This window comes from Loxodonta africana, chromosome 7 (genome assembly GCF_030014295.1).
Source record: "Loxodonta africana isolate mLoxAfr1 chromosome 7, mLoxAfr1.hap2, whole genome shotgun sequence".
NCBI classification, from domain to species: Eukaryota; Metazoa; Chordata; class Mammalia; order Proboscidea; family Elephantidae; genus Loxodonta; species Loxodonta africana.
Window position 1 is genome coordinate 70346248 of NC_087348.1, and position 26712 is coordinate 70372959.

The 26712-nt window shown below is 42.7% G+C and overlaps 1 protein-coding gene across 3 annotated transcripts in view; it reads right to left on the reverse strand.

The window, feature by feature from the left end:
• The window catches only part of TEAD1 (TEA domain transcription factor 1), a 298012-nt gene that overhangs the window by 32096 nt on the left and 239204 nt on the right, over positions 1-26712 (reverse strand). For all 3 annotated transcript variants that reach the window (XM_064288418.1, XM_064288417.1, XM_064288415.1), the window contains one exon: positions 9241-9414. In XM_064288418.1, the coding sequence (XP_064144488.1) occupies positions 9241-9414 (174 nt within the window). The remainder of the gene's footprint in view (positions 1-9240; positions 9415-26712) is intronic.

The following is a 26712-nucleotide window of genomic DNA, read 5'->3' on the forward strand; positions in this document are numbered from 1 at the left end:
TTTAGGACTTGTGGGACAATGTGATGGGGTGAACGTGCTTTGCATGTGGCAAGGACATGAATTTTGGGGGCAAAGGGTGGAATGCTATGGATTGAACTGTGTGTTCCCAAAATATGTGTTGTATATCCTAACCTCTAGACCTGTAGTTATAATCTCATTTGGGGATGGGTTTTCTTCATGTTAATTAGGCAGAATTAGTGTAGGATGTATCTTGAATTGATCTCTTTTGAGATGTAAGAGAGATTAAACACAAACTAGAAGAAGAGATGGGGGATGACTGATGCCCAAACCACATGGAGATCTCCATGGAACTAGGAAACAAGCTGAAAACACAAAGACTTTCCTCCAAAGCCGACAGAGAAAGCCTTCCCCTAGGGCTTGCACCCTGAATTCAGACTTCCAGCCTCCTGAACTGTGAGAAAATAAATTTCTATTTGTTAAAGCCATCCTCATGTGGTATTTCTGTTACAGGAGCACTAGATAACTAAGACAGAGGTGGATGGGTGGGATGTACCTTGGGTCTCCACCTGCACAAGGAGAAGGGATTTTGTACACTACCAAAGGTCTAGGACTAATTTAGGGCACAGTGGTGGTTCAGCAATAGAATTCTCACCTTCCATGCAGGACATCTGGGTTCAGGTTTGATTCCCAGCCCATGTACCTCATGAGCAGCCACCACCCATCTGTCAGTGGAGGGCTGCTGTATTGCTTTGATGCTCAACAGGTTTCAGTAATGTTTCCAGAGTAAGACAGACTAAGAAGAAAGGCCTGGCAATCTACGTCTGAAAATCAGCCAATGAAAACTCTATGGATCACAATGGTCCAATCCCAACCGATCATGGGGCCAATTTGATGGCTGCTAACAACTGGTCTAATTTAAGACAAATGAACAAGTTCCCTAAGGGATTTATGACTATATTCAGGTAATCCACCTACCTCTTGCAAATGTGGATGTAGAAATAAACAACCCCCCAGATTATGCTACTTTAATCCTTTCCTTCTCAGGCTCTGCTTGAGCTGTAAGGGTAGCAGTCATAGAGCAAGGCCAATGGCGCCGCCATCAACGAGCAAGTGCTGGAGATGCATGGACACAGTGTGTGTCCGCTTCCCTGGGACCTCTGGTTAGCAGCAGCTCTCGGTGGAACAGTTGGCTTAGGATCTTTGTCTGTAACCACGGCAGGGAACAGAGTTAAGCAGCCCCACACAGGAGAGGACAGAACCCTGATCTTGGCTTTAACAACAACTGAGCCAAATGACCCAGGACAGAAAGCATTAGAGTAACAGATGTCAGACAGATTCTCCCATAAGGTCAGGAAAACTTTCAATTTAAGAGAGTCTGCCTGGATGCCCTGAAGGCTTAGAGTTCAATGTTGTAAAGAGGGGTTAAAAAAAAAAAAAAAAAAAACTTATCATTGGTGTGACTGGGGTTAAGGGATTGGGGAAAAAGCAGAGTAACCAAGCTGTCCTGTTCTTCAAATTCTTTCAAGATTCAGTTCTAATGCCATGTCTTTGTGAAGCTTTCCAGAATGTTCTCAGATAAAAAGGGTTCCACCTCCATGCTTCCACAGCAACCTCTGTCTACCCTTCCATGACTGCTCCTATCCCCTGGTGCTGTCACTTATCTGTCTATGAGTCAACCACTCTTCACCAGTCCAAGGTGAAGTCAAAACCTTCTAACTCATGTCTGTTTTCCAGCTCTGTAGGAACAAAGTAGATTCTGGTGAATGTTTGTTAAGTAACTCTAGTAATGTGTTGCCGTTGAGTCAATTCCGCCTCATGGCAACTCCAAGTATGTAAGAGTAGAACTGCACTCTGTAGGGTTTTCAATGGCTATGATCTTACAGAAGTATCTTGCTAGACCTTTCTTTTTGTGGCACTGTTGGGTGGATGTGAACCGCCCATCTTTCGGTTAGCAGCTGAGCATAAATTGTCTGTGCCACCCAAGGACCCTTCAGTGATGCGTGTATTTCTTACTATTGTATTTTTATGCAAATAACATGTGCCTCCTATGTTTGTTTGCCAACTGAGCCCTCCCCCACAAGATATTTTCGTAAGCATAATATACTAATTTTTTAAACAGGAACATATAAAAAAAAAATAGGCATAGTGGCACTTATGAAAATACCTCAGAGGTGTAGGGCGCGGTTGGCAAACAAACTTAGAAGGTGTGTGTTACTTGCATAAAAATACAGTAATTCAAATAAATAAAACATTTCTACAAGAATGTGACAACTCAAGAGATAGCTAAGAAAACCTTTTTGTATGAGTCTCTTGAGTTCTCTTTTATAAATTCCTTGAGGGTGATTACTCAACAAACTATAAGGTGTTTACTATGAGCCATCTAAGTTAGTGTGCCCCATGTACAGCATTTTCTCTATGACTGATATGCAGTATCATGACTGAAATGACTAAATGAAATACAATAATTCAAAAAAACTAATTTGCAAAAAACAAAACCAACAGTTGGAAATCTATTATATACTTCGCACTGCTGGATAAACAAAGATTGGTGATAGGGTTCCTGCTTCGGGGTGGGAGGGGGAGCACAATGAAGTTTAGGACACAGGGCTGTGACAGTGGGAAGCAAGCAAAATTCGGCAGCGGCCAATGCAAGAAAGTGTTAAAAGCCCCAGAAAGCTTTCTTATAAAATCAAATCAAAATGGGTAGGCATGCAAGTTTATCAATTCTCTATTGCTCAACTTGATGCAGCAGGGCCTGCCTATCAAGAGATAGACCCTGCGTTATAACAATCACACACTCACAGTCCACTGGAAGAGAACTTAACATGTACTAGCTCCACAAGTACCTCTAAATATGGTGGTACTGCTAATCTTTCTACCACTTAAATCATCCAATCACTTAATATTGTTCAGGTAATTTCAAAACTCAACACATTTTGAGATGAGATAGAAGTAGAGAGAAATGGAAAACTCATTGAGCTGAAAGGTCCTTTTCTTACTAATAACTATTCGAAACATGTGGGAAGCAAATGATTCCATTTTGCTAACTTCCTCTTCCATGGATAGCAACAGGAACATTCAGTTCCAAATGATAGACTCCAGTCTACAATTCCAACCTAAATCATACAGAATCCAATTAGAAACAGGCTGAAACAAAAAGGGGAGTCCATTCTGCCAGTTTCAATGCGCAACCAGTTTCTTCGCCTTAAATAAAGCCTAGTTGTTTTATTTATAGTGGATGTCAATTTTGTTGAGCAAATGTGGTTTCATTCCTACCAAGATAAAAGCATCTTCTAAAGGCTGCCTTCTTTCCAGATAACTTATTGCTCCTTTCTGTGTTTTACAGTCTTCTTACATCTGTTATAGTTGGTAAAACTAACGTTCCTTTTCTCTTCTTTAAAACAGGTTAAGAAAATGAAATCAGTGACTATGAGTACAAAGCATTATTAATAACCACAGAGTAATATCGTATATCCTGGTTTCTAAGATACCACTCATTTAGTAATAATTTGGGAGAAAAAAGAAACAGTGCATTAAATGTGCATAAAATTTGTTTTATCTTGACAACAGGATCCGTACCCATACAATCTCATTTTCATATTATTTTATTAGTCCCAAAGTTTGAGACCAAATCTTCTGGTTGCTCTCTTCCAGTGGAGCTGTATTGGCAGTACTGCTCCCAGCAACCACATGTGACAACGCACATGGAGCACTGACAACTAGAGACGCTCACCCAAGCCTTGGTGCCCAGAGTTTTTATTGGGCGTTAGTCATGTAGACATGGTTGATGCCCGCGTGGCTGGCCTCAGTCCCCAGTCCTTCCAAAGATTAAGCTGATACCATGGGGCCCGAGCTTCCTATTATAAATCATATTTTTGGTACAGACTATCTGTCACGGCCTAAGACCTCCAGGTAAACAAAGACACTCTTATCAAGTAGGACATTTCAAAGTCTTATAGGCTACCTCCCAAAAGCCAAGGGCAAAGGCCAAAACTTTCTTTAGTCAAGGTTAATCCTCTACGGCACAGTAAGTATCATCTTCATCTGCCCTGCTTGGCACAATGAAAAAAACGTTTTATTATCAATTTGTTTTTGAACTCCTTTGAATCTCGTTTCCTCCCCCCACCCCCTTAAGTCTTCCTTCCTCATTCTTTTTAGGAACAACTATTATTCAGGTTAAACATAGCATATTCCCTCAATTTTAAGACATATATTTATTCCCATTTCAACAGTTCTAAAATTAGGATGCTTCTTACAGTTGACTTTATAACCACCTTGCCCACCTGAGGCAGAGGAGTAAGTCGGGAAGTCACTGTTATTGCCTGCCCTTTGTGGCCATAGCCAGTGTAGAAGGCATCTCACTGTTCTTTGTCACCTTAGTTATTTGTATTGGCAGCATCATACACAGTTGAGTTTTGGCTTACATGTGAATGCCTCATTAAAACATCTCAGAAAAATCACATGTTGATGCAGCATTGAAATGGTTATTATAATTCAGAGGGAATGTGAAACCAGATTTGTTGTAGGTGAAGCCAATATTTGTCACTGGCAGATAACCAGATTCCTTTCACACACACACCCCCATATAAAACAACGATCAGGTGCTGTGTAGGCCCTAAGAAGGGAATCTGTCCACCCACAAGTGGACAGAGCTTTGCTTCACTGCAGCTTTGAGGTTCGTGCAGATGGGCTGCCAGTTACACGGCAGACAATCCAGTTAATTTTAAAAAATGAAAATGTCAACTGTCTTGGAATTTGATCATAGAATTTCCCAAGCTAGAAGAGGTGGGTGGAATTCAGTCATGCATTGTACAAGAGAAAAACTCAAGCACAGCTTGCAGCTGACTTTCTAAAGAAGCTAATTTCCAGCCATATATAGGTTACTTAAGGAAATAAACAAAATTATGAATTTAAACAAATAACAAGTACAGATGAAACTAATACTTTCAGATGGGACTAAAAATTATGATCTCCACCCTAACAGTGTTTAATAGTGTCAAGATCAGGAACACGGATGTTCTGAACACGTTATTCATAAACCTTAAACCAACCGCTGCTGTCCAGTCGATTCTGACTCACAGCGACCCTAGAGGACAGAGTAGAACTGCCCCATAGGGTTTCCAATGAGCGCCTCGTGGATTCAAACTGCTGACCTTTTGGTTAGCAGCCACAGCTCTTAACCACTATGCCACCAGGGTTTCCTTCATAAACTTCAGAGCCAAAAATCATTGAACAAAATCTTTGGTGTGATGAAGATTTGGTAAATGTGCTCGTTCCCACTCTCTACATGTAAAGAAATTGAGTCACAGAGAGTCAAGTGGCTTCTGTGAAGTCAAATAGCTAATGCACGCCAGATCTGCTGGGCTCCAGAATACACCCTCTTGCCACCAAACCCACGCATGGCCTCTTCAGGGAGCACAGCTCTGTCACTAGAAACCATTCTAATGTGACTTCACTTACACAGAAGCCAGTGATGTTAACTGATGTCATACTGTTGTTGTTGTGTGTCGTCAATTCTGACTCAACTCATAGTGACGCCGTATGACACAGTGCAACTCCCCCATAGGGTTTCCTAGGCTGTAGTCTTCACGGGAGCAAATCTCCAGGTCTTTTCTCCCTTGGAGTGGCTGGTAGGTTTGAACCACCAACCTTATGGTTAGCACCTGAATGCATAACCATTGCGCCACTTCTCCCCTAGAGCAGCATACATATTCCTGCAATTTCATTATAGACCTTCAGAGAGAAACCATCAGTGCTGCTATATCTCAAGTATGTGACTATGCCCGGCACAGTGTGTGGCTCTAAAAAGGCACTAAAATCTGCTAAAAAAAAAAAAATACTTCAAAGAGAGCATTAAACTTACTTATGAAACATCCACTGGAAGCATTTACTGATACCGAAGGATAGGTATTCTAAGAGTAATTCATTCTTACTGAGTTATCAGAGGAAGCTAATGGGATCTCAGATTGCAGCAAATTTTCAGCCTAATTTTAAACTGCCTTTCCTCATTTATTTTAACCTAGTTACAACTGAATTTCTTTAAAAGGTTAAGTAATCCTAACAATTATACTGAAGGAATCATGTTTTCTATCATAGTCATAGAAGTGCTCAATTTTAATTCTGCATAACCTTAATTTAATAAACTAATATATGACCTAGGAGTAATTATTCCTAAATTTACGCTGGGCACCATACTTTAAACATCTGCAATCTAGGCCTCATTATTTGGGGATTTGTGACTGAAGGGCCCTATTACTGAAACTGTTCATTAAAATTATCCATGGAATAAAACAGAGAGCGGTGATTTGGAAGTGACAACAAAAACAACTTTCTAAGCACACTCCACACCACTTTATATTCTAATAGTATGCTAATTATAAAAATTCTTATTATCACTAAAAACCAATACTGTTTAATTTGAAAGTACTGAAAATTGTTTCTTTCATCATATCCTATTAATTTCTGATTAATATTCTTAATTAACTTGGGGAGGACTTTTTTAAATAACCTTCTTATAGTGGTTCTCCAACTTTTTGGTCTCAAGACCCCTTTACACACTTAAACATTACTGAAGACCCTGAATAGTCTTTCTTTATGTGGGTTTTATCTATCTATATTTCCTTCTGTACTACAAATTGAAACTGGTACAATTTAAAAATATTTATTTAGCACTTCTTTTAAAAATACCAATAACAGGCTCATTACATCTTTTTTTTTTTTTTTTACTAGACATACCTATAATCACACACATACACACACAGAGTGAGAACAGCCGTACTGTTTATATTTTGCTAATCTAATATCCGGCTTAATGGAAAATAGCTGGGTTTTCATGCCTAATTCTACATTCAATCTGTTACAATATGTTGTTTTGGTTTAAGTATACAAAGAAAATTAATTGCCTCACATAGATGTGTAATTAGGAAAGAGAAAGAGAAGAGTATTTTAATAGGCTTTTCAAATAACTGTGGTCATTTTTCTCTGATACTCCACCAAAACTCAACAAGTGGTAGTTTTTTAAAGGTTACCACAATGGAATGGAATCTGAACCCGTATCAATGAACTTTTCATACTCTATCTTGCACAATATCAAAAAACTACATTAGTTAATATCACCATGGATCTCCTCAGAAAAGTCTTTGAGTATATTAAGTTTACCAAGGTGAATACAAGTTTTCCAAAATTACAATTTTCACTTTAAAGCTTGAATCTCATCACTGGCAACAAACATTGCCAGTTGATTTTCCTGAAGGGGCAGGCTCATCGAGCTCATTTTCAAAGTGTGCTTGAGGTTCAAGATGTAAAAGAATGTATAAAGGACATTCCTGTTGTTAACTGCTTTTTTTTTTTTTTAAACTATGAATGCATACCACTAATGGAGCCTGTGGCCTTGATTCACACTTAGGTATCGGCAGTTTTACGCACTGTTTTTGTACCATCAGTGTAAATATTAGCAGAGTGCAAGAGGTAAACAATGTCTCAGCGTCATAATGAAAACAGTTCTGATGCTGCAGACCCACTGAAAGAATCCTGAGGACCCCCATAGGGGTCCCTGGGCCATACAATACTGGAGTAAACTGATCCCTCAACTACGACTGACATCACTAGGTGGCAGTCATCAAAAGGGCAAAGTGGCTGTTACTGCTTTTTCAGGTTGTCCACGTGTATTACCAACCCCAAGAACATTAATATAAATAGAAGGCTACTTTCACATTCCAAATTTCAATATGGAAACCTAGAAAAGAAAATCTAGTTACCATGGGAGGATTTTTGGAAAAAAAAAAACAAAAAACAAATAAACTACATTTAATATGCAAATTTCCCCCAAGGAATTTAAAATATGAACTTTTCTTTAATTCATCCATTTGTTCCCACATTTGTTCGGCTTTTTGTGTAGGACGCTTGTGTGGTATTGGGGATATGGAGAGTCTTAGGTTGACAGACCCTGTGGCTGGGATCCAGGAAACAGCACTGAAGTTTGATGGATCTGATTTCAAGTCCTCCAACCTACATACATGTAGCCTGTAGGTTTTATAGTCTTTGTATCTCTGAATATAAAGAGAAGCTTCCTCATCTCCAAGCCTCTGGTTTCTTTGCTGGAAGTGAGGTAAATTCTACTGAACACTGTGTGGACCGAGGCAGTGCACGTAGAGGTCAGCACAGTTTCTGGCACACAGCAGGCACTCTACAAATAGTAGCTGCTATTATATTGCCCCCTGGAGGCACACAGACACACATACAAATAATCACCATGCAGCATAGAAACTGAATGACTACAGAAGGTGATGCGGGAAAAGAAAAATCAATGGTCTGATCAGGTGAGAAAGGCGCCGTAACAGAGGAGCCACCTGCCCCAAAGGAAGAGGAGAAGCTGGCCGGCTGGTAGAGTAGGAAAAAGGAAATAAAGCACCCCAACATACACAAAGATGGGCATAAGATGGACAGGTGGGGCAGAGGGGGGTTGGCAGAACCTGAGGCAGAAAACACGAAGGAACCAGGTTATTTGGGTCCTTATATGCCACGCTAAGGAGCACAAACATCGGAAACAATTCTCTTTCGATTCTTGTGAAGACTGAAAAACTGTAAACTCTCAGTGCTGGCAGGTTGTTATTCTCCTGCTGTCTCCCACACGCATATATACTCTCTCACTAACACACTCGCTCATACAAGTGCACGCACGCTATGCCTTCTCTAGTGTCCCTGACCCGAGCTTAACTAACAGAGAGGGAGCAGCAAAGCACTTCTCAGAGGCCATGAACAGCCATACTCCAGCAGCTGGGGGAATTTGCCCCGTATTTAAAAATAGCAGGGAGGTATACACTGGACAAAACCATTCTATATCCTCTCTGACACAAAAATCTTGACACATACAACTTTATCTTCATTCCAGCTCCTTCTCTGCCTCGGGTTTTATGCTCCATGCAACTTATAGGCCACTTTGCTTAATCGAGCGGGAAGAAACAGAAAAGAGGGGATAGTGGCCTATGTTTTCCATTGTGATTTCAGCCATGTGTGAGGCCTCTTGCCATGGCATGAAGTGAGCCTTGAAGCCCAAAGAGGCTGCCCTCTCTCTCGCCCTTTGGCAGGGACAGGAGATGACCCTGGTGCACCATGTGGCTAGTTGCACAGGTGTAGGCCTGTCATCTCCTGGTGATTCTACAGATATACACAAAGGCGCAATTGGCTCCAAACCATGGCCAAGTGTGCTGCACTGTGCTCATGTACAGAACACAGCCATTTGGGCAAAAACCATGAGAGTCACAGCAATATCTTACTCACCCAGAATTTTACGAGGAAGAAGGCATTTTGAGGGCCCTTTCCAAATAATTCCTTTAAGCCACCTTTCTTTTCAGGAAATTTATCATAAATTTGACGAATGTCCACTGATTCAAGCAACGGGTCGCTGTAAGAATGGTTGGCATGCCCAATGTGCACGAAGAGGTGTTTGTTGTACTGTAAGAAACCAACAGAAACATTCCTGTTATAAACCCTTTGACCAACCTGAGACTTACCCGTCTTGAGATGGATAAAGAGCGGTAGTCTAGAAATTCCAGAATTAGGCCTTGAACAGCTTAAGGTCTGTGCCTTTGAAAAGATGTTAAGAAAAGTCATTGTAGCTTAGGGTTCAAACAATCACTGTCTTTTGTTGGCAAAGCTATATATTTTCCCAAATGCCTAAAAAAATGTTTGTTTTCTGGGATAGTAATAAAGAGCAGCTTCAGTCACTCAACAAACCAACATACAATTCTACTACCCAGTTTTGCCTGACTCAACTGAAAATGACAGGAACACCCTTCAAAGCCCATTATTTATAGTAAGCCTGATGAGAAACATGTATGTAGAGTCATCCCCCAGAATGCACTTCTCGCCCCAGCTTCCCTACCAACAGTGTGGATATGCAGACCTCTGGGCAACTATACCCACATCCTTCCCCAGGATGAGTGCTGAGCCTCTCTCACCAGTCCCCTTAGTGACAATGTAAAACTTCTGTACAATGACTGGCCAATATGTGGCAATCAGTACAAACTTAGGGTCAGAGGCATAGTCCATAGAGAGGATCTACAAGGCTATCCTTGGCCAGAAAAAAGAACACAGGTGACTCATTCACAAAAGTAACAACAATAACAAAACCCCATTAAGTCATTTAACCTACAAAGGAAACCGTTTCTTCCCCTTACACTGGTATAAGACATGATAGCTAGATGACAAAGGCATGTGTCCAAATTAATGGTTCCTCAACCTGGCCTGCATCATCATCATCATTCGAAGACCATTTAAAGATCACGTGCCTTGGGCTCCAGCCAGACTAATAAAATTGGAATATCTGAGACTAAGGTCAGGCATTGGTATTTTTTAGAGCTCCTTAGGTGAATTCCATTATGCAGCTAGGTTCATGCACAGTGGTGCAGACACTACACTCCAGCCCTCCATGCCTGCCTCTCCTGCTGAATAGGCAGTAACGCCTACTCAGTATGATGCAGACAAAGATGTCTGGGGGACATGGGTTTCAGGGAACCCAAAAGGGTCTTTAAGATAAACCCATCATCTCCCTTCTTCACCTAGCACTTCCTACTTACTTTCCAAGTTTAAGCTGGCATTTCTCCAACTGCTGTCCTTCTTCAGAGTACTAATCCCATAGGATGTCCCCAATAAAAGACCTGGTCAAAGCTGCCTAGCAGGAAGAGTATGGCATCTACACTCAGCCTGCTCAAGCCAAAACTTTGTGCCCACTACAAATTAGCTGCGACTAATGTCTCTTAAAATGGGAACAGTGATGTCATCTGCCTCACAGGGGTGAAATGAGATACCATGTATAAAGAGCTTACTAGAGATCCTAACAAACAATAAGCTTGCAATAAATAGTAGCTATTATTACTATTTTTTATACAATTTCTCCTCCTTAAGATTGACAGTAAATATTTGCATATTAAAAGCACTGCAGTAAAGAAACAAAGAATAGGAACCTGTCAAGCATGCACAGGACATAGCTACTGTACTAGCTGCCTGGTGGATTTCAGGTAAGACTGAGAACCTGAGAACAACTATGTAAGGATGGAGTGTGCCTCCCCATGAAGAGAGAATTAGAAAGGAAAAGTAAAAGCCATGGTTTTGTTAGGGAGGTGAGGTTACAGGGAGTATTGATCTTTCCGTAAATTTTCTCAAATGCTGTCCCATCATCTTTTCAATTATAAGCAATCAAAGCCCACAGAAATGCATAAGGCACAGGCACCACTCAGAAGGTGCTTCCAGTCTCATTCGCGGTAAAATGAGAAAAAAATAACATAAGCAAAGTTGGGGGCACAGACATTGGTGCACACAACAATCAGAGATAAGAAAATAAACACATGCCTCTGCCTGTTCATCCGCTAATTATACACCGTTACGGAATCAGAGGGGAAAAGGCGTTGCTCCTTCATTATCCAGTCAACTGGCTGTCTGTACGTCCATCCCTCCAACCCTCATTAATAACCTCTGCTTGCAGCTGCACCCTGCCTGCTCTGGGAGGTACCATTTCTGTCACTTCTTGTGCCCTGTGGGCAGGGATTTTATGGGAAAGAATGGAATACAAGCAGAGCCTTGGGGATACCTGTGGCTCAAATCTGAGTCTCCCACTTGAGCTCCACACTGTCAGCTCTTCTGCCTTGCCCATGTGCAAGGCAGAGCTGGGGTGAAGCTAAACAACGAGACTTGGAGTCTTTTTTCTCTTGACATTAAAAGGTTTCTGCACTGTACTGTACTCAGGGACCACAGCCCTGTCCTTGACATGTCAGGAGGTCAGGAAAGGGTGTGGAAGATAAAATGAACCACAGGTCAATGGGGGCTGTGAAGGCATGGTCAAGACGCGGGGTACTGATTGTAAGGCACGCATACTTAGCAGCCAGACACAAACCTGGATTCTCAGTTTGTTCATAGGTACAGTGGGGATATCGCACCTGTAAAACAGAACTGCTTTGAAGATTAAAGGAAATAATGGACAGAAAGTGCTTGGCAAAGGGCCAGGCATGTAAGAATGCTCAATAAGTCATAGCTGCTAAGATTATTATTGTTAGGGTGTATTGTTAGGTGAGATTAACTAGTTCCTGGGGCAGAAGTAAAAGAGCTTTCTTCCTTCAGCTATCCCTCCTGCCTAGCAAAGAAAAAATAAACATAAATAAGCCACCAGCTGGGAGCACGTTGTGAAGCCATGTGAAAGCTCAAATCCTTGATTAATGCCCACTCATAACAAGCTCCTCAGCGGGTGGGCCTCTCCCCCAGGCCTGAAGGAAGGAAGAGGACTCTCTTCCACAGAGTGCTAACTATGTGCTAAGTGCTTCTTAAATAGGTGATTTCAGGTAATCCTGGCCTCACAGCAGTGCTGTAGGTAGGTTTTATTAGAGTCATTTTACAGATAAGGAAACAGAAGCTTAGAGATGAACTAACTCGCTTTAGGTCACACATCCGAGAATAGTGCTGGAGCAGAGACTAAAACTTGGACCTGTCAACGCCACAGCCCACACATCTGCTGTAAACATTCACCACACGGTCTCCCAGAAGAGCGAGCCTTGGCCCTTCAAACTCTGTTAGACCTACTGTTTCTGAGAGAAAGCTGATGTAAAAATTGAAAAGCTAAGTAGTGTTTTCAAAATTCTAAGAAATGAAATTAGAATTCAGGACAAACAGTTATTCACAGATGCACCCAATAGAGTCCTCAAAGGTTTCTATTTTAAGGAAGCGACCTTTGTGCACAAGTAGCTGAAGTGAACCGAGAAGGGGCAGCCTGTCTTTACCAAAGGAAATCAGGCAGTGCTTCTCCAAGGCTGGTGACTTGAAACCAGATCCTGACCGCTGGCATCTGAATGGCTTTATCCCTGCCAAGAGGTGACTTTGTTTCTAAGAATACAAAGGACTAAAGAAGGTGTCCTGGAGACGACTGGCAGCATTGCTACAAACAGTGTCTCTCTTTCCCCTTACTTCAACCTGGATAGGTTCAGGAATTCCTCTGCCCCAAAACCTAGAGGGCTGAAAAGGAGAAATCTATCTGGTATGTTTGTGTTCAAGTTTCAATGAAATGAAAACTCTAAAAACCATTCGGTGAGGCTCTATCTACCTCTCATCCTGCCAGTTCTCCTTATAAGGGAAGAAGGTTAGGGTGGATTCTTTACCTCTGTTCTTCCTTCCCAAATAAGTCCTATTTTCTTTCCAGCAGCAGAGGTTTCCCTAAAACTAAAGGTGGCACAAAAAGGAGGAGGAATGCTAGTTTATAGGGTAGAAAACAAACATTCACAAAAGAAACATGTATTTGGGACAATATATGAACAGAAACAGGGCAAATGTCAAAAGCCCAAGACTAAATGTCCTTGATATCCCAAAACCGAGTCCTACTTTTGGTCTGTCCAGTTACAAAAAAAGTCCCCCTGACACTCAGTAGAAGCACAATTGATCATCAACAAATTAATGGCAACAACAGAAAAGGTACTCACTCTGAAAATGTCTTTTATGGATTTTAGTACAACAAATCGGCACACCTATCACTACGCACCAGGCACTGTGCTAGGCGCAGGGAATCCACACGCTAACAATGTAAAGGCCCTGACTTCAATGAAATTTCTAGCCTCCGAAACTGAGAAAATAAATTTCTGTTCATTAATGCCACCCTCTTATGGTATTCCTGTTACAGCAGCACTAGATAATTAAGACCAAAAAAAAAAAAAAACAAATTGGTTCCCATCGAGTCAATTCTGACTCACAGAGACCCTATAGGACAGAGTAGAACTGCCCCATGGAGTTTTCAAGGAGCGCCTGGTGGATTCAAACTGCTGACCTTTTGGTTAGCAGCTGTAGCACTTAACCACTACGCCACCAGGGTTTCGGATAATTAAGACAGGTATCTATAAGTTGAATAAAAACAGGCAGTGATATATCCCCAGGCAGGAAGGGGTTTACAATTAAGAAAATGGTCCTAATAGATTGCATTAACTTATACAGGTTGGTAAAATAAACACTATTAACTAAACCAGAAATTATGATAAAACCACACTAGGGGTATAGGAAGGAGGAGTGCGTTGTGCTAAATTTAAGAGAGCTAGTCAACAGGTAACATCTACAACTGATGGATCAAGATGTATAGTACATGCATATGATTTAGAAATATGGAGATTAAAAACAGAAGTGGCTGACAGGGCTGCATGCAGCTGCCCCTAGGGAACAGGACTGGAGGCGGGGAGTCATGGAGGTAGGGTCTGCTGCTCTTCCTATCAAGGCCACGTAAACCTTTACACTTTATGTGTGAGTTACTTTAGTAAATTAAATAAACATCCAATCAAAAACTACCCCGAAACATCATGGATATTCTTGAGGAAAGAGCTATACAGGGAAACAAATATTAAGTCCTGTGCTTCAGGATGTTATCCCTACCTTGGCCACAAGTTCCCTGGACTCTAAGGGAACTTGGGTCAGATCACAGAGCCTACCTATGGTCCAAATACTTGGGAAAACTGAACAGGAGCTGGGACACTTGTCTGTACCCAGGGCTTGCCAGAAAGTCAGATGCTGTACCAGCAAATCCCACTCGGATCAAGAACCTCCCATAGCTCAGTAGTACCTGACAACATCTTAACACACCCATGTCCACTCTGACTTGGGAAAATGTTTATTTTCTCTTACTGTTGGTATAATCCCTCCAGTGATTGTTCATAGCAATTGCAAAAAGTGGTGAAGGTGAACATAATCCTAAAAATTTACTAGTAAAGGGTCATTTAGATACCCTGGTTTGACAAAGAACTTTCTTCTCCCCTGTCCCTGGCCCTCCTTTTCTCTCTGCTGCTTTAGGGAGACAGTGGAATGATGGGCACTTGGGCTCTGGAGTCAGATGGGGTCCAGGCCTGGATCCTGGCTCTCCACCACCTCTTAGCTGAATCATCTGGGACAGGCAATTTAAGCCCTCTCTGCTACAGTTTCCACACCTGTACTATAAAAACCTAGTGCCGTCGCGTCAATTCCAACTCATAGTGACCCTATAGGACAGAGTAGAGCTGCCCCATAAGAGTTTCCACGGAGTACCTGGTGGATTCGAACTGCCAACCCTTTGGTTAGTAGCCATAGCACTTAAACACTACGCCACCAGGGTATCCATCTATACTATAGAGATGACAATAACAGTGACCACCTCACAGGAGGAAACCCTGGTGGCACAGTGGTTAAGAACCAAAAGGTCTGCAGATGGAATCCACCAGGCGTCCCTTGAAAACCCGGCGGGGCAGTTCTATTCTGTCCTATAGGGTCGTCGTGAGTCAGAATCGATTGGACAGCAATGGGTTTGGTTTCAGGTTACCTTATAGGAGCGTCATGAGGATTAAATGAGATGGTGCATGGAAAACACATAATGCTGTGCCTAGCCCGTGATTTGTTGTTACTATTACCTCCCCAAATCGTCATGACATTTCTCCACTTTGGACGAGGTAACTTGAAATTAAGGCTGTTCCTCTGACAGCAGCAAAAGAGAAATACTAAAATTTAAAGAAGAAATTAAGGAAGGAGCGTTTCAGGCACATTATGGTAACTCCATGGAGGCCTGGTGACACAATGGTTAAGCACTTGGTTGCTAACCAAAAGGTTGGTGGTTTGAACCCCCGAGGGGCTCCTCGGGACAAAGACCTGGCGATACACTTCCATAAAGATTACAGCCAAGAAAAGCCCACGGGGCAGTTCTACTCTGTCACTTGGAGTGGCTATGGATTGAAATCCACTCGATGGCACCCCGACAACAGCAGGGTGATTGCTACAGTTCTGACATTACCATTAGCTACCGAACTCAGGTAGGGAGACAAGGCGGGAACTTGGTACACACGTGGCCTTTCCTAATCTGGGTCCCGCATTTCCCTCAGGAGCCTCTCTCCAGATACTCTCTCTGAAGTCTGCAAAGTCTTTCCTTGCAAATGGGGACTGGGCAGTCTGGGAAGGTGTCCATTTCTGCAGCTGAGACAAACCAAAGCAGAACTTCCAAAACGTTCACTGGAATTTTCTTTTGTTTTTTAAAAGGCTGCTAATATGTCCTTTTCCAGAGTTCTCCTCTGATAAGGTAGCTCAATTTTTGCAAAAAAAGAAGGAAAAGCCCTAGAAATCTGTTAGTCCATAGCATCTGCGCTACTCCCCGAGGTGTGCCCCAGCACTGCACTGCACTGTCTGACCTGAAGATGGCGGTCTTTTCCTAAACTTCTTTCAAAAATTCCAAGTATTTGAAGAATGCAGTTAAAACCTTGAAAAATGACTGCTGTCAAATAATACCAAGAGAAAAATTATAATACACTTAGGAATTTAAAGGCACCAAGACAAATAACTCATGTCAAGAGATGCTAACATACAAGTTGAAACAGAACAAGGACAAATCACCAACATTTGCTTCCTGTCACGTTCCTGCCAGGGCTCTCCGTAAAGCCACCCCAGGGCAGCCTGGCCATTCAGTGACACCTCAGGACCATGAGGGGACAGAGAGTGGCTACAAAGCCAAGCCAAAAAAAGGGACCTCCATGTCCAGCCTCTTTGGCTAATGTTCCTGTCAGTGGAAAAAGTGAATTAGAAGTGAGTGCTTTCCCCTCAACAGTACAAGCTGCTCACAGGCTCTAGCCCTGATCTGGCTGCTCTGCCCTCAGGTGCTGCTTCCTTTCTCCTGAGCTGTTTCCCCACAAAGAAGCATCACTGAAAGTAAGAAACAAGTACAGAGTAAGCCCTTCCTTCCTGGATCTCACAGCAGGATCCAGCTTCGTGTGGGAAGTGTGTCTGCCCTGCAGTAGTGCAGGGAACCGGCACAGGGACAGCCACTGGGAGGGAAAGCAGGCGGGTGGGGCACTGACCTGCCAAGGAAAGCAGATGGAGCCTGGCTGGGGCCTTTGTGAAATGTCTGTAAAACCCAGATTTCCAGATGCTTTCAATTGCCTCATCCCCGAACAGTAATGAAGAAAGTGAGTTAGTGCCCAGAGCAGCTCAGAGACTTGGAGAGTGAACCACCCAGCAGACAAGCTGCTGCTCCAAGTACGGATGGGCAGATAGAGCAGCTTGGATGTCACTGCAGGACAGAGTGGGAGAAACCATGCCACGCCACAGGGGGCTACTGCCTCTGAGTCCTCAGCTGGGAATGTCGCTGGAAGACACCCTATCTCCCACATCCTACTGAACACCACACCTGGTAAAACACGTAAGAAAAACCTCAGAGAAGCACAAAAACTGGCGTGCAGCCAAAACACCAGCTTCAGCCCTCCACCTAGAACCAGAAAGGCCAAATGTACTTTCTGACCATTTGTTATAAGCATGTGAGGCACACATTAACAACACCTGGGTTAGTATCCAGGCTCTATTATTTTCTAGTTGTGTGACCCTGAGAGAACCTGCTTAACCTTTCTAGGCCTTGGCTTCGTCATCTGAACACAAGAATAACACCTGGCCTGCACAGGCCTGGAAGCCCTGGTGGCGTAGGGGTTAAGAACTACAGCTACTAACCAAAAGGACGGCAGTTGGAATCCACCAGGTGCTCCTTGGGAGCCCTATGGGGCAGTTCTAACTCTGTCCTATATGGTCGCTATGAATTGGAATTGACTCAACAGCAGCGGGTTTGGTTTGTTTTGGCACATCCCCAGGGGTCAACGTGAAGGTCAAGTGAAACAGTAAACATGAAAGTTCTCTGTGAGCCACAAAGAGCTGTACACAGGTTAACCAAAGTAAGATCCGCGTGCAGCACTGAACTAGGGGAGAGAAGAACCAGAAACTAGAACTGCCCAAACAGCCATTTCCCATGAATACACAGCCCTACTATGAGATGTAGCAATCACCTCAGCTGACACTGCAGAGCCTGGAAGCTTCTCCACAGAAACGGTGCCCACCTCCACCACGCCCAGGATAGAAGCAGGGGACCTTCTGGCAATCTAATTCTCACACACAAACCATCTTCCCTTCTTTTTCTCCACAGACCTCATCAATGTCATAATGCCTTAGAGTTGCACCAGTCACATTTTCCAAACCAAAGTCAGGACCCGTGGTCTGACAAAGGAATTTTAGTGGATCTGAATTTAGACCTTTGCAAGAAGCTATAAAGATATGAAAATTAAATCATCCTTAGGCCTACATATGCCCAACTGCCTTTATCAAAAAGAAGGTTATCTGCAAGAGATATCTGCCGAACTTCAGTGCAGGTGTGACCTGAAGCCTGCCATTTCCCCAGAGGAGAGAACCTGGGCTCCCTTAGGCTAAGACTGCTGACTCACACCCCCCACATCTAGGAGGCTTCATTGCTTCTAAGGGCCTTTATTTTTTGCCACTTAGAATAAAAAGACAAGGTCAGGAAGCTCCAGGCAGCAAAGCTCCTAGCCTCCTAGCTGAGGAACTGCTACCTCCCAGGCCTAGAACTGCCTTCAGGAATTCTCTCCTGTCTTGGACCAGCCCCCAAAAGTCGAGTGTCCTTATTTTCCTCTTTGACTGTCTTGATCACCATCCTCTACTGGATGTGAATCAATAGTTAACAGTCCCTGTCCTCTGCTTTCCCCCGGGTTGTGGGGCAAGTGTCCTTCTCACACACCTTGTGAGATAATGTTGGGGAATGCACTTGGTAAACAGCAAAGAGCTCCCTCAGTGTTGGTTATTGCCATTACCTTCCCCAAACCTCCCAAATATCCAATCCTGCCAACTATCAGTGGAGTCAGAGCCTCTCTGTTCCCAATACCTATTTCAACAAGTTTATTTTAAGGACTAAAAGTGTAACGTTATCACCCAGGCCTGCCAGCTCTGAGCCATCTTGCTTCCCGCTCTGTTCCTTGACTCTCCAAATTGTCATCACCATACTCAGTTTCAAAAACCCAGTCACTTCCATTTATCCTTCTTTCACCCAAAGCTAATTAATCCCCAAAGCCTTTTAATTTTCTCTCTCCCCTGTGCCATTTGCTACTCTCTGTTCCCTCAGCCCCTGCCCCTGTTCTGGTTCGGGTCCTTGGCACCCACCATCTGGGCAACTGCAGTGCTGCCATTTCCTACCTGAAGGCCATCCTCTATCCCGCTGCAGCCCTCATCTTCCTGAAACAGACCTCAGATCACACCCTCTCTTTAAAAAGCGGGTAGGTGGGAGAGTAGACATTCACATTAAGCTATATACAGTGAAACCTGTTGAGAGCTGGAACTTGACAGGACTTCTTGTTTTTCCAGGTCTTGAGAATTTTCCACCTTTGACACGGTATGGTCTTAACCACTTTACTATCATTCTCTATTAGTGGAAAATATTTGAATTTTCCCTCTCCGACACGTTCCACCTTATACAGGTTCTAGCTTTCACTGAATTTTTTTTTTTTTTAAATCTCTGCCAAGATTCTCAAGAAACTAGTAACAGCAGTTACCTATTTGGGGGTGTGGTAAGAATTAGAAGGAAGGTCTCCTGCCCATTCTTTTATGCTTCTAGATTTTTGACCATGTGAATATACTACCTATTCAGAAAATTAACAAATGAAGGCAACAGTAGCTCCCACCTGAATCTCAGCCTAGTCCACCTGTATCTGGTGTGCAGACCCTCCCAAGCCTGGTCCCTGTCCATCACTCTGGGTTGATTTCCTGCTACATTACCATAAGACATTCAGATTCAAAAAACTATTTGTACAGCGCTCAGTATTTTTTTTTTTTTTCAGTATATGCCCCAGGGATGGAACTACATGTAATTATCACAATAATACAGTGATAAGGGTCCTATTATGCCCAATTTACAGACAGAAAATTTTTAACCTCCAGCTGTGAAGTCATTTGCCCCAAGTCTCACACAGCTGGTCAGGATTCAAATGCCAGCTTTTTCTTTAGAGACTGATGGCACCTGTGGGAAGAGATGCCCTGTTCTCAAGTACAGGTGGATACACTCTTTGCCTCTTTCACTCCTTGGCCCCATATTCTGAGAAGAATCAGTGAACCATGGATTGGGAAAAGCACCTCAGAGAAAATCCAGCCCAAATCTCTATCCAGCGGGAAGAGCCCTGCTGTGTCCAGCCTGTGCTTGGGGAGCTTGTAATCTGGAAGGCAGCCATTTTTACTTCTGAATAATTTATTTCTTCCAAAGTACAGGGAAGTGGATCTTGATGTTACTTAACCTTTCTGAGCTTCCGTTCCTTGACTTGTAGACTCATAATAACCGTGCCCATGTCGGAACGTTTGGCACACAGCACTTCTAACGTAGCTCAGCAAGCGCGGGTGATAATCACTATTGCTGTAATATAAAGCAGTGCTTCCTACGTTCCTGATCTGACCTGTGCTTTCCCAGTTGTATCTTCTTCCACAAGACAGTTCTCCTTCAAAACCTAAAGGGAACAATCTCCTCCCCTCTCTCTCTCCATCCCCAAGTTTTCCCTTCTCTGGTGGTATAACTCCTACCTAAGTAAACCCTTCAAGCCCACTCTTTCTGCTCAGGTTTCTGGTCATTCCAGCACCCAGACCACGACAGGCACTAAACATACAACCCAATGACTATGAAGTCTGGACTGGCTGGGTTTGCCAGCTGTGAAGCAGGATGTGGCTGAGCTGCCAGGGCGCTGAAGAGGCCTGCCACGCCTGAGGGCTGGGGTGGGGTGGTGCGTGGGTGACCACACTAGCTTTATCAAGACAGCCACTCCCCAGCACTCACAGGATTCCACTCACAGCTCATATTTAGGAAGGAGTTTTCCTCTGTCTCAAGGAGCAGCTTCTTAAGTCAGCTTGGCCTCCAGGAAGCAGGCATCGATTTCAATAGCCTACCCTGGGTAAAGGATCTTCGGCTTATGTTTAAAGTCTTTTGACATGCAACATTCAAATCACGTACAAAGTGTATTTTCAAGCACTACTAACCACTTCTTTGTTTTTCAGACTCTTCCTTCCTTTCTTTGCCCTCTGCTGTTTTTCTCTTAGCTTCTAGTGAAGCCAAAGGTAATAGAGGGACTGACTTGCTGGTTTTCCACCAATATAAACAACCACTGACTCGGAGAAACACTGCTGTCTGGTTTATGCATCATGCAGGGCCAGCAGGGGGCACTCATCCCTTTGATAATTCTTTCATTAGCTCCTTATGGATTATGGCCGTGGGCTAAAAAGCAGGCTACTTGTCAGATAGAAATGGACAGTACAGCCTTTGGGTCACAATCTCAGGATGTAGAGTCAGCAGACCTAGATCTGAATCCTATTTCCAATGTCAGTCAGTTGTGTAATACTGGGCAAGCTACCTCATAGGGATTAAACAAGGTAATGCATAGTGCTGGCATGTAGAAAACGTTTCCTAAGCATTAGCTATCATGACTACTGGAGCCCTGACAGCTCAGTGGTTAAGAGCTCAGCTGCCAACCAAAAAGTTGGCAGTTCAAATCCACCAAGCTGCTCCTTGGAAACCCTATGGGGCAGTTCTACTCTGTCCTACAGGGTTGCTATGAGTAGGAATCAATCTGACAACAGGTTTGGTTTGGTATTGGTTACTGGTACTATTATTAGTACTGCTGGTAGTTCTGCTAGTAATACCACCACTACTAGTACCACTACTGGTAGGAGTTGTGAAGAAGTCTTTGGTGCTGTCAAGGGCAACTTGCCGGAGAATTTCCAGAAATGTGAGTGTGGTGAATTGGAGAATTACCAGAAATGCTGGTAGTAAGGGAAGGCGCCTTTTACTGAGGAGACAAATTAGGTTCTCATCTTGACTTTGTTGCTGCCTAAGTGTGCAATTGTAGCCAAGTCTTATTTCCTCTTGGGAGATGGTACAGACATACTAGGGTTCAAGGCCAGCTCCAGACACTGACTAGCTTTAAGACAGCAATGTCTCCAAGGCTCTTCTGTAGAAGTGAAATAGAATTACCCACCTCATAGAGCACTGGTAAGGATGAAAGAAATCACTAATGAAAAATGGCCCTGCATCTGGATAATCAATTTATTTTTTGCCAGCACTACCTACCTATAAGCTCTCTACTATTAAAAACATCTTATGACACCATGACTTTAATAAACCTGAGCCATTACAGGAGCCCTCATAGTGCAGTGGTTAAAGCACTCAGCTGCTAACCAAAAGGGTGGTGATTCAAACCAGCTGCTCCTCGGGAGAAAGATGTGGCAGCCTGCTTCCATAGAGATTACAGCCTTGGAAACCCTATGGGGCAGTTCTACTCTGTCCTATAGGGTGGCTATGAGTTGAAATCAATTCGACGGTAACTGGAAGCCATTACAAACAAGGAGGGAGAAATGTGTATATGCCTGTATGCAGACAAAGATTTGGAGAATTTAAACACAAAGTTTAATTTGTTTAAAAAAAGTTAGAGGCTCTTTAATTATCTATCGCTTTACTGGCTTACTTATCAAATTTACAATGCTTAATGTTTGACATTAAATTTTAAGTACACTGTTTTTTTTTACAGTGTATCCAAGCTCATTAATAAGTATCACTTTATTTTATATGGCTTTAATTTTCTTAAGAGTTTTAACAAGAGACAGTAAAACGAAAGCCTAAGAAGTCACAAAGAATCTGAGAGCCAAAGGAACCATCCAAATGCTACAAGGTCTTCAGTTTAACCTTAGTCCTGAAGCACCGTTACACCTTCATTTTAACAGCACCTTGTGTTTGCACAGTAAAGCACACTTTATATAATTTGAGAGGCAGGTGCTTGAGACATTGTCAGAATACTTTACATAATTTCATTAAATCTCACATCTCAATTAGTCAATGACCTTTACACGGGTCCCACCCTTCTCTCTAGCACAAGAACTATCTTTCATGCCCTCACAATTACACCAACATCGACACATACACTGTTCACAGTCTGCTTTGTATACAAACAAGTTTAATTGCGAGATAAGCGTTGGTAACATGGGAATATCAGGAGCAATATCAACAATTGAGACTGATGTTAAAGAGAGTAAAATTCACAAGAGTGAAGTACCACTGGTTGACATATCTGATGTGAAAAATTGATTAAAACTTTCAGATTAGAACTAAGACATAATTTAATCCAATAGTGCGACATGTCAAAGTATTATTATTTTTGAAAGTATACTTTTTTAAGCTAAAGAGCAAGTAACTTTCCACTGTGAGGAAGGGCCATTATTTCACGTAAGCACTGTATCACTTGATATACTACATAGTTATTTGTTTGGGGAGCTCTTGTCTTCTCTGCTAGGGTGTAAGTTCCATGAGAATAATAACTTTGTTTTGTTCACTGATGAATCCCCAACAACTGAAACAGTGCATGATAAGCAGTAGGTGCTCAGAAAGTATTTGCTGAACAAATCACAATTTCTCCCAGTTCCCAACTCATATCCCCTAGAACACAATTATATTCAAGGCGCCAAAGGTGTCGACTCACACTAGGTCTTTCATTTATTTCAGGGACTTTGAAACAATTTGTTGGGGTCTATATAACCCATAGAAAACCTAGTGGTATAGCAGTTTTAAGACCTGCAGCTGCCAACCAAAAGGTCAGCAGTTCGAATCTACCAGGTGCTCCTTGGAAACCATGTGGGACAGGTCTACTCTGTCCTATAGGGGCACTATGAGTCAGAATCAACTTGACAGCAATGCGTTTGGTTTGGTTTTGTATATAACCTATCAGAGCCCTGATGGTGCAGTTGTTAAGAGCTCAGCTGCTAACCAAAAGGTCGGCAGTTCGAATCCATAGCTGCTCCCTGGAAACCCTATGGGGCAGTTCTACTCTGTCCTACAAGGTTGCTATGAGTGCGAATCGACTGGACAACAGGTTTGGATTTTTTTTTTTTTTTTTTTTAAATACAACCTATAAGTAGCCCTGGTGGTACAGTGGTTAAGCGCTTGGCTGCTAACCAGAAGGTCAATGGTTCGAACCCACCAGCTGCTCCATGGCAGAAAGATGTGGCAGCCTGCTTCCATAAAGATTAAGCCTTGGAAGCTCTATGAGGCAGTTCTACTCTGTCCTATAGGGTCCAACTATGAGCTGGAATTGACTCAATGGCAATGGGTTATATAAACCTATATCCACATAACTAAGCTTTTTCATTCATCAGTAAAAAGAATTGATAGCTCACATCCAAGTAAACCATTCAGACCATTAGATGTGATTTTGAATGGACAAGAAACACACATCTCTGGACAGTTTTCCTGGATTGGTGGGCCCCGGCTTTATGAAGATACTCACCAACTTTCATTCACTGCTTTACACACTTCAGGCCCATCACCCTCTGGAATGTTCTCCCCTATTTTTCCCCTTTCCAATCCTCTAACTCTCAACTTAATGGTTACTTCCTTCACATTCCCTGTTACATCACTCACAGCACTCAGCAGAGCTCCTTCCCAGCAGTCACCATGCTTGGTCATCATCTCTTGTATGACTATTTGTTTCATGCCTGTCTCCCCCACTAGATGTTACAATCCGTAAGGACAGAGACTGGCTGTCTATTCCTTCTATGACCCATCTTCTGGACAATGCCTGTAAATGGAGGTGCTTGATGAATGTTTATAGAATGGATTAAATGAATCATTAATTTTTTTTCCAAAACGTTAAAGCCAATAAATACTAAGAACAATTGGGCACTGTGATGGTTAAGGTTGTGTGTCAACTTGGCTGGGCCATGATTCTCAGTGGTTTGGCAGTTATGATGTAGTTTAGCAGTTATGTAATGATGTAATTTGGCAGTTATATAATGATGTAATCAATTCCACAATGATATCTGCTATGAGCAGCCAATCAGTTGAAAGGAAGTTTCCTTGGGGGTGTGGCCTGCCTCCAGTATATAAATGGATGTTTCAGGAAGGCTCTCACTCTGGATCCTGCATCCAGCTTGTTGTCATCTGACCTCCAGTTCTTGGAACTTGAGCTAACAGCTTACCTCCCAATCTTGGGATTCATCAGCCTCTACAACAACATGAGCCATTTCCTTGAGATAAATCACTCTCTATATATGTATCTATACACTTCACTGGTTTTGCTTCTCTAGAGAACTCAGTCTAAGACAGGAACTCAGAACCCTAACAGGTCCATGACTAGAGAACACGGTAACAATGAGGGGTCTCCACAGACTTACAGCCAGGAAAATGTCTACTGTTCTGGGGCTTTTGCTTCCCAGTGCCTTGGAGCTCTGTGCCTAAAAAAAGCAGTCACAAGCAAAAGTAGACAGATTTGCTCACACAGGAGATACTCAGACTGAAGGTAAATTCAAGAGACTTTCAAAATTGGGAGCTGGTGTTTCATAGCAGTGAAATGAGACATGGGAGGCACACAGAATGCAACGTTCTTTGATGGATACCAGGGATGGGGGAGCGGGAACTACCTACTAGATAGTAAACATGTGTTAACTGTGGTGATGGGAAAGACAATACACAATATGCGGGAAGTTAGCACCATCTGAACAAGGTAAACGAAGACATTGAAAGGTACACACGAATAAAGGACAACTACAGTAAATGCCGTAATATACAATTTGCAACACCAATAATAACAAACAAAAAATACGTGAGTGGTTACATAGGGTAGATATGTACGGTATATGCGTATAGGAAGGTGTATGGAGGTGTATTTGCAGACATACGTGTATCTGTTTGTATATGCTGCATATATATTCATATATACAATAAAGCACATAAAGGGCACAGTAACGGATACTTCCTAGACATATCCAAACGCCTCAAGGGATTCATCTATTGGGTGTGAAGGCTTAGGGCCACAGTCTCATGATAGAAGTAGGTCCACTGGCATAACTTAGTTCATAAAGATAATATTCTACACCCTAGTTTTATGAGTAGCATCTGAGGTCTTCAAAGCTTGTGAGTGGCCATCTAAGATACAACTCTGGGTCTCTTCCTATCTGGAGCAAAGGAGAGTGTAGGAAACCAAAGATTCAAGGAAGAAATCTGTCCACAGAACTAACGGTCCACGTGAACCACAGCCTCTTCTAGCCTGAGACCAGAAGAACTAGATAGTGCCCAACTACCACTATTGATTGCTCTGACCAGGGACACAAGAGAAGGTACCAGTTACAATGGGAGAAAAATGTAGAACGAAACTCAAAATCATAAAAAAGACCAGACTTGGTGGACTGACAAGAGACTAGAGGAACCCTCGTGACTACTGCCCTAAAATATCCTTTTGACCTGGAAGTGAAGCCACTCCCAGAGGTCTCCTTTCAACTAAATAATAGACTGGCCTATAAAATAAACAATAACACCCGTGAGGAATGTGTTCCTTTCAACAATCAACTATATGCGACCAAATGGTCCACATTTACCCAAAAGCAAAGATGAGAAGGCGAGGGGCAGGGAAACTGGATGGGTGTAAATGGTGCAGGTAGAGTGGAAGCAGTGAGGCTGCTGACACATTGCCGGGACTGTAACCACTGTCATGGAAAATTTGTGTGAACTGTTGAACTGGAATCTAATTTGCTGTGTAAACTTCCACCTAAAACACAAAAAAAAACATTTAAAAAAAGAAAAAGAGAGAGAGACAGTATACGGGAGCAGAAGATTTGGGCTCCTGGTTCTACAAACCTGGGTAAAGCATTTAAAGTGTTTGGGTTTTAGTTTCGTCATTTGTAAAATGGGGAATGTAGAACCTGCTTCATGGGGCATTATGAGCACAGAATGAAATACTCAATGACAAAAAGCTCTGTAAACAACGAGGTGTGATATAAGCGTGAGTTATGGAAAGGAGAAGCACTATCTGGGCCAAATCCCAGCCTTCAGTCAAAGAACCATCTAAACTTTCGAGGAAAAAGTCTCTTAAAGAATAGAAAGCACAGAATCACACGTGTAATCTTTTCTTTGTTTCAGTAACCCCCAGATAG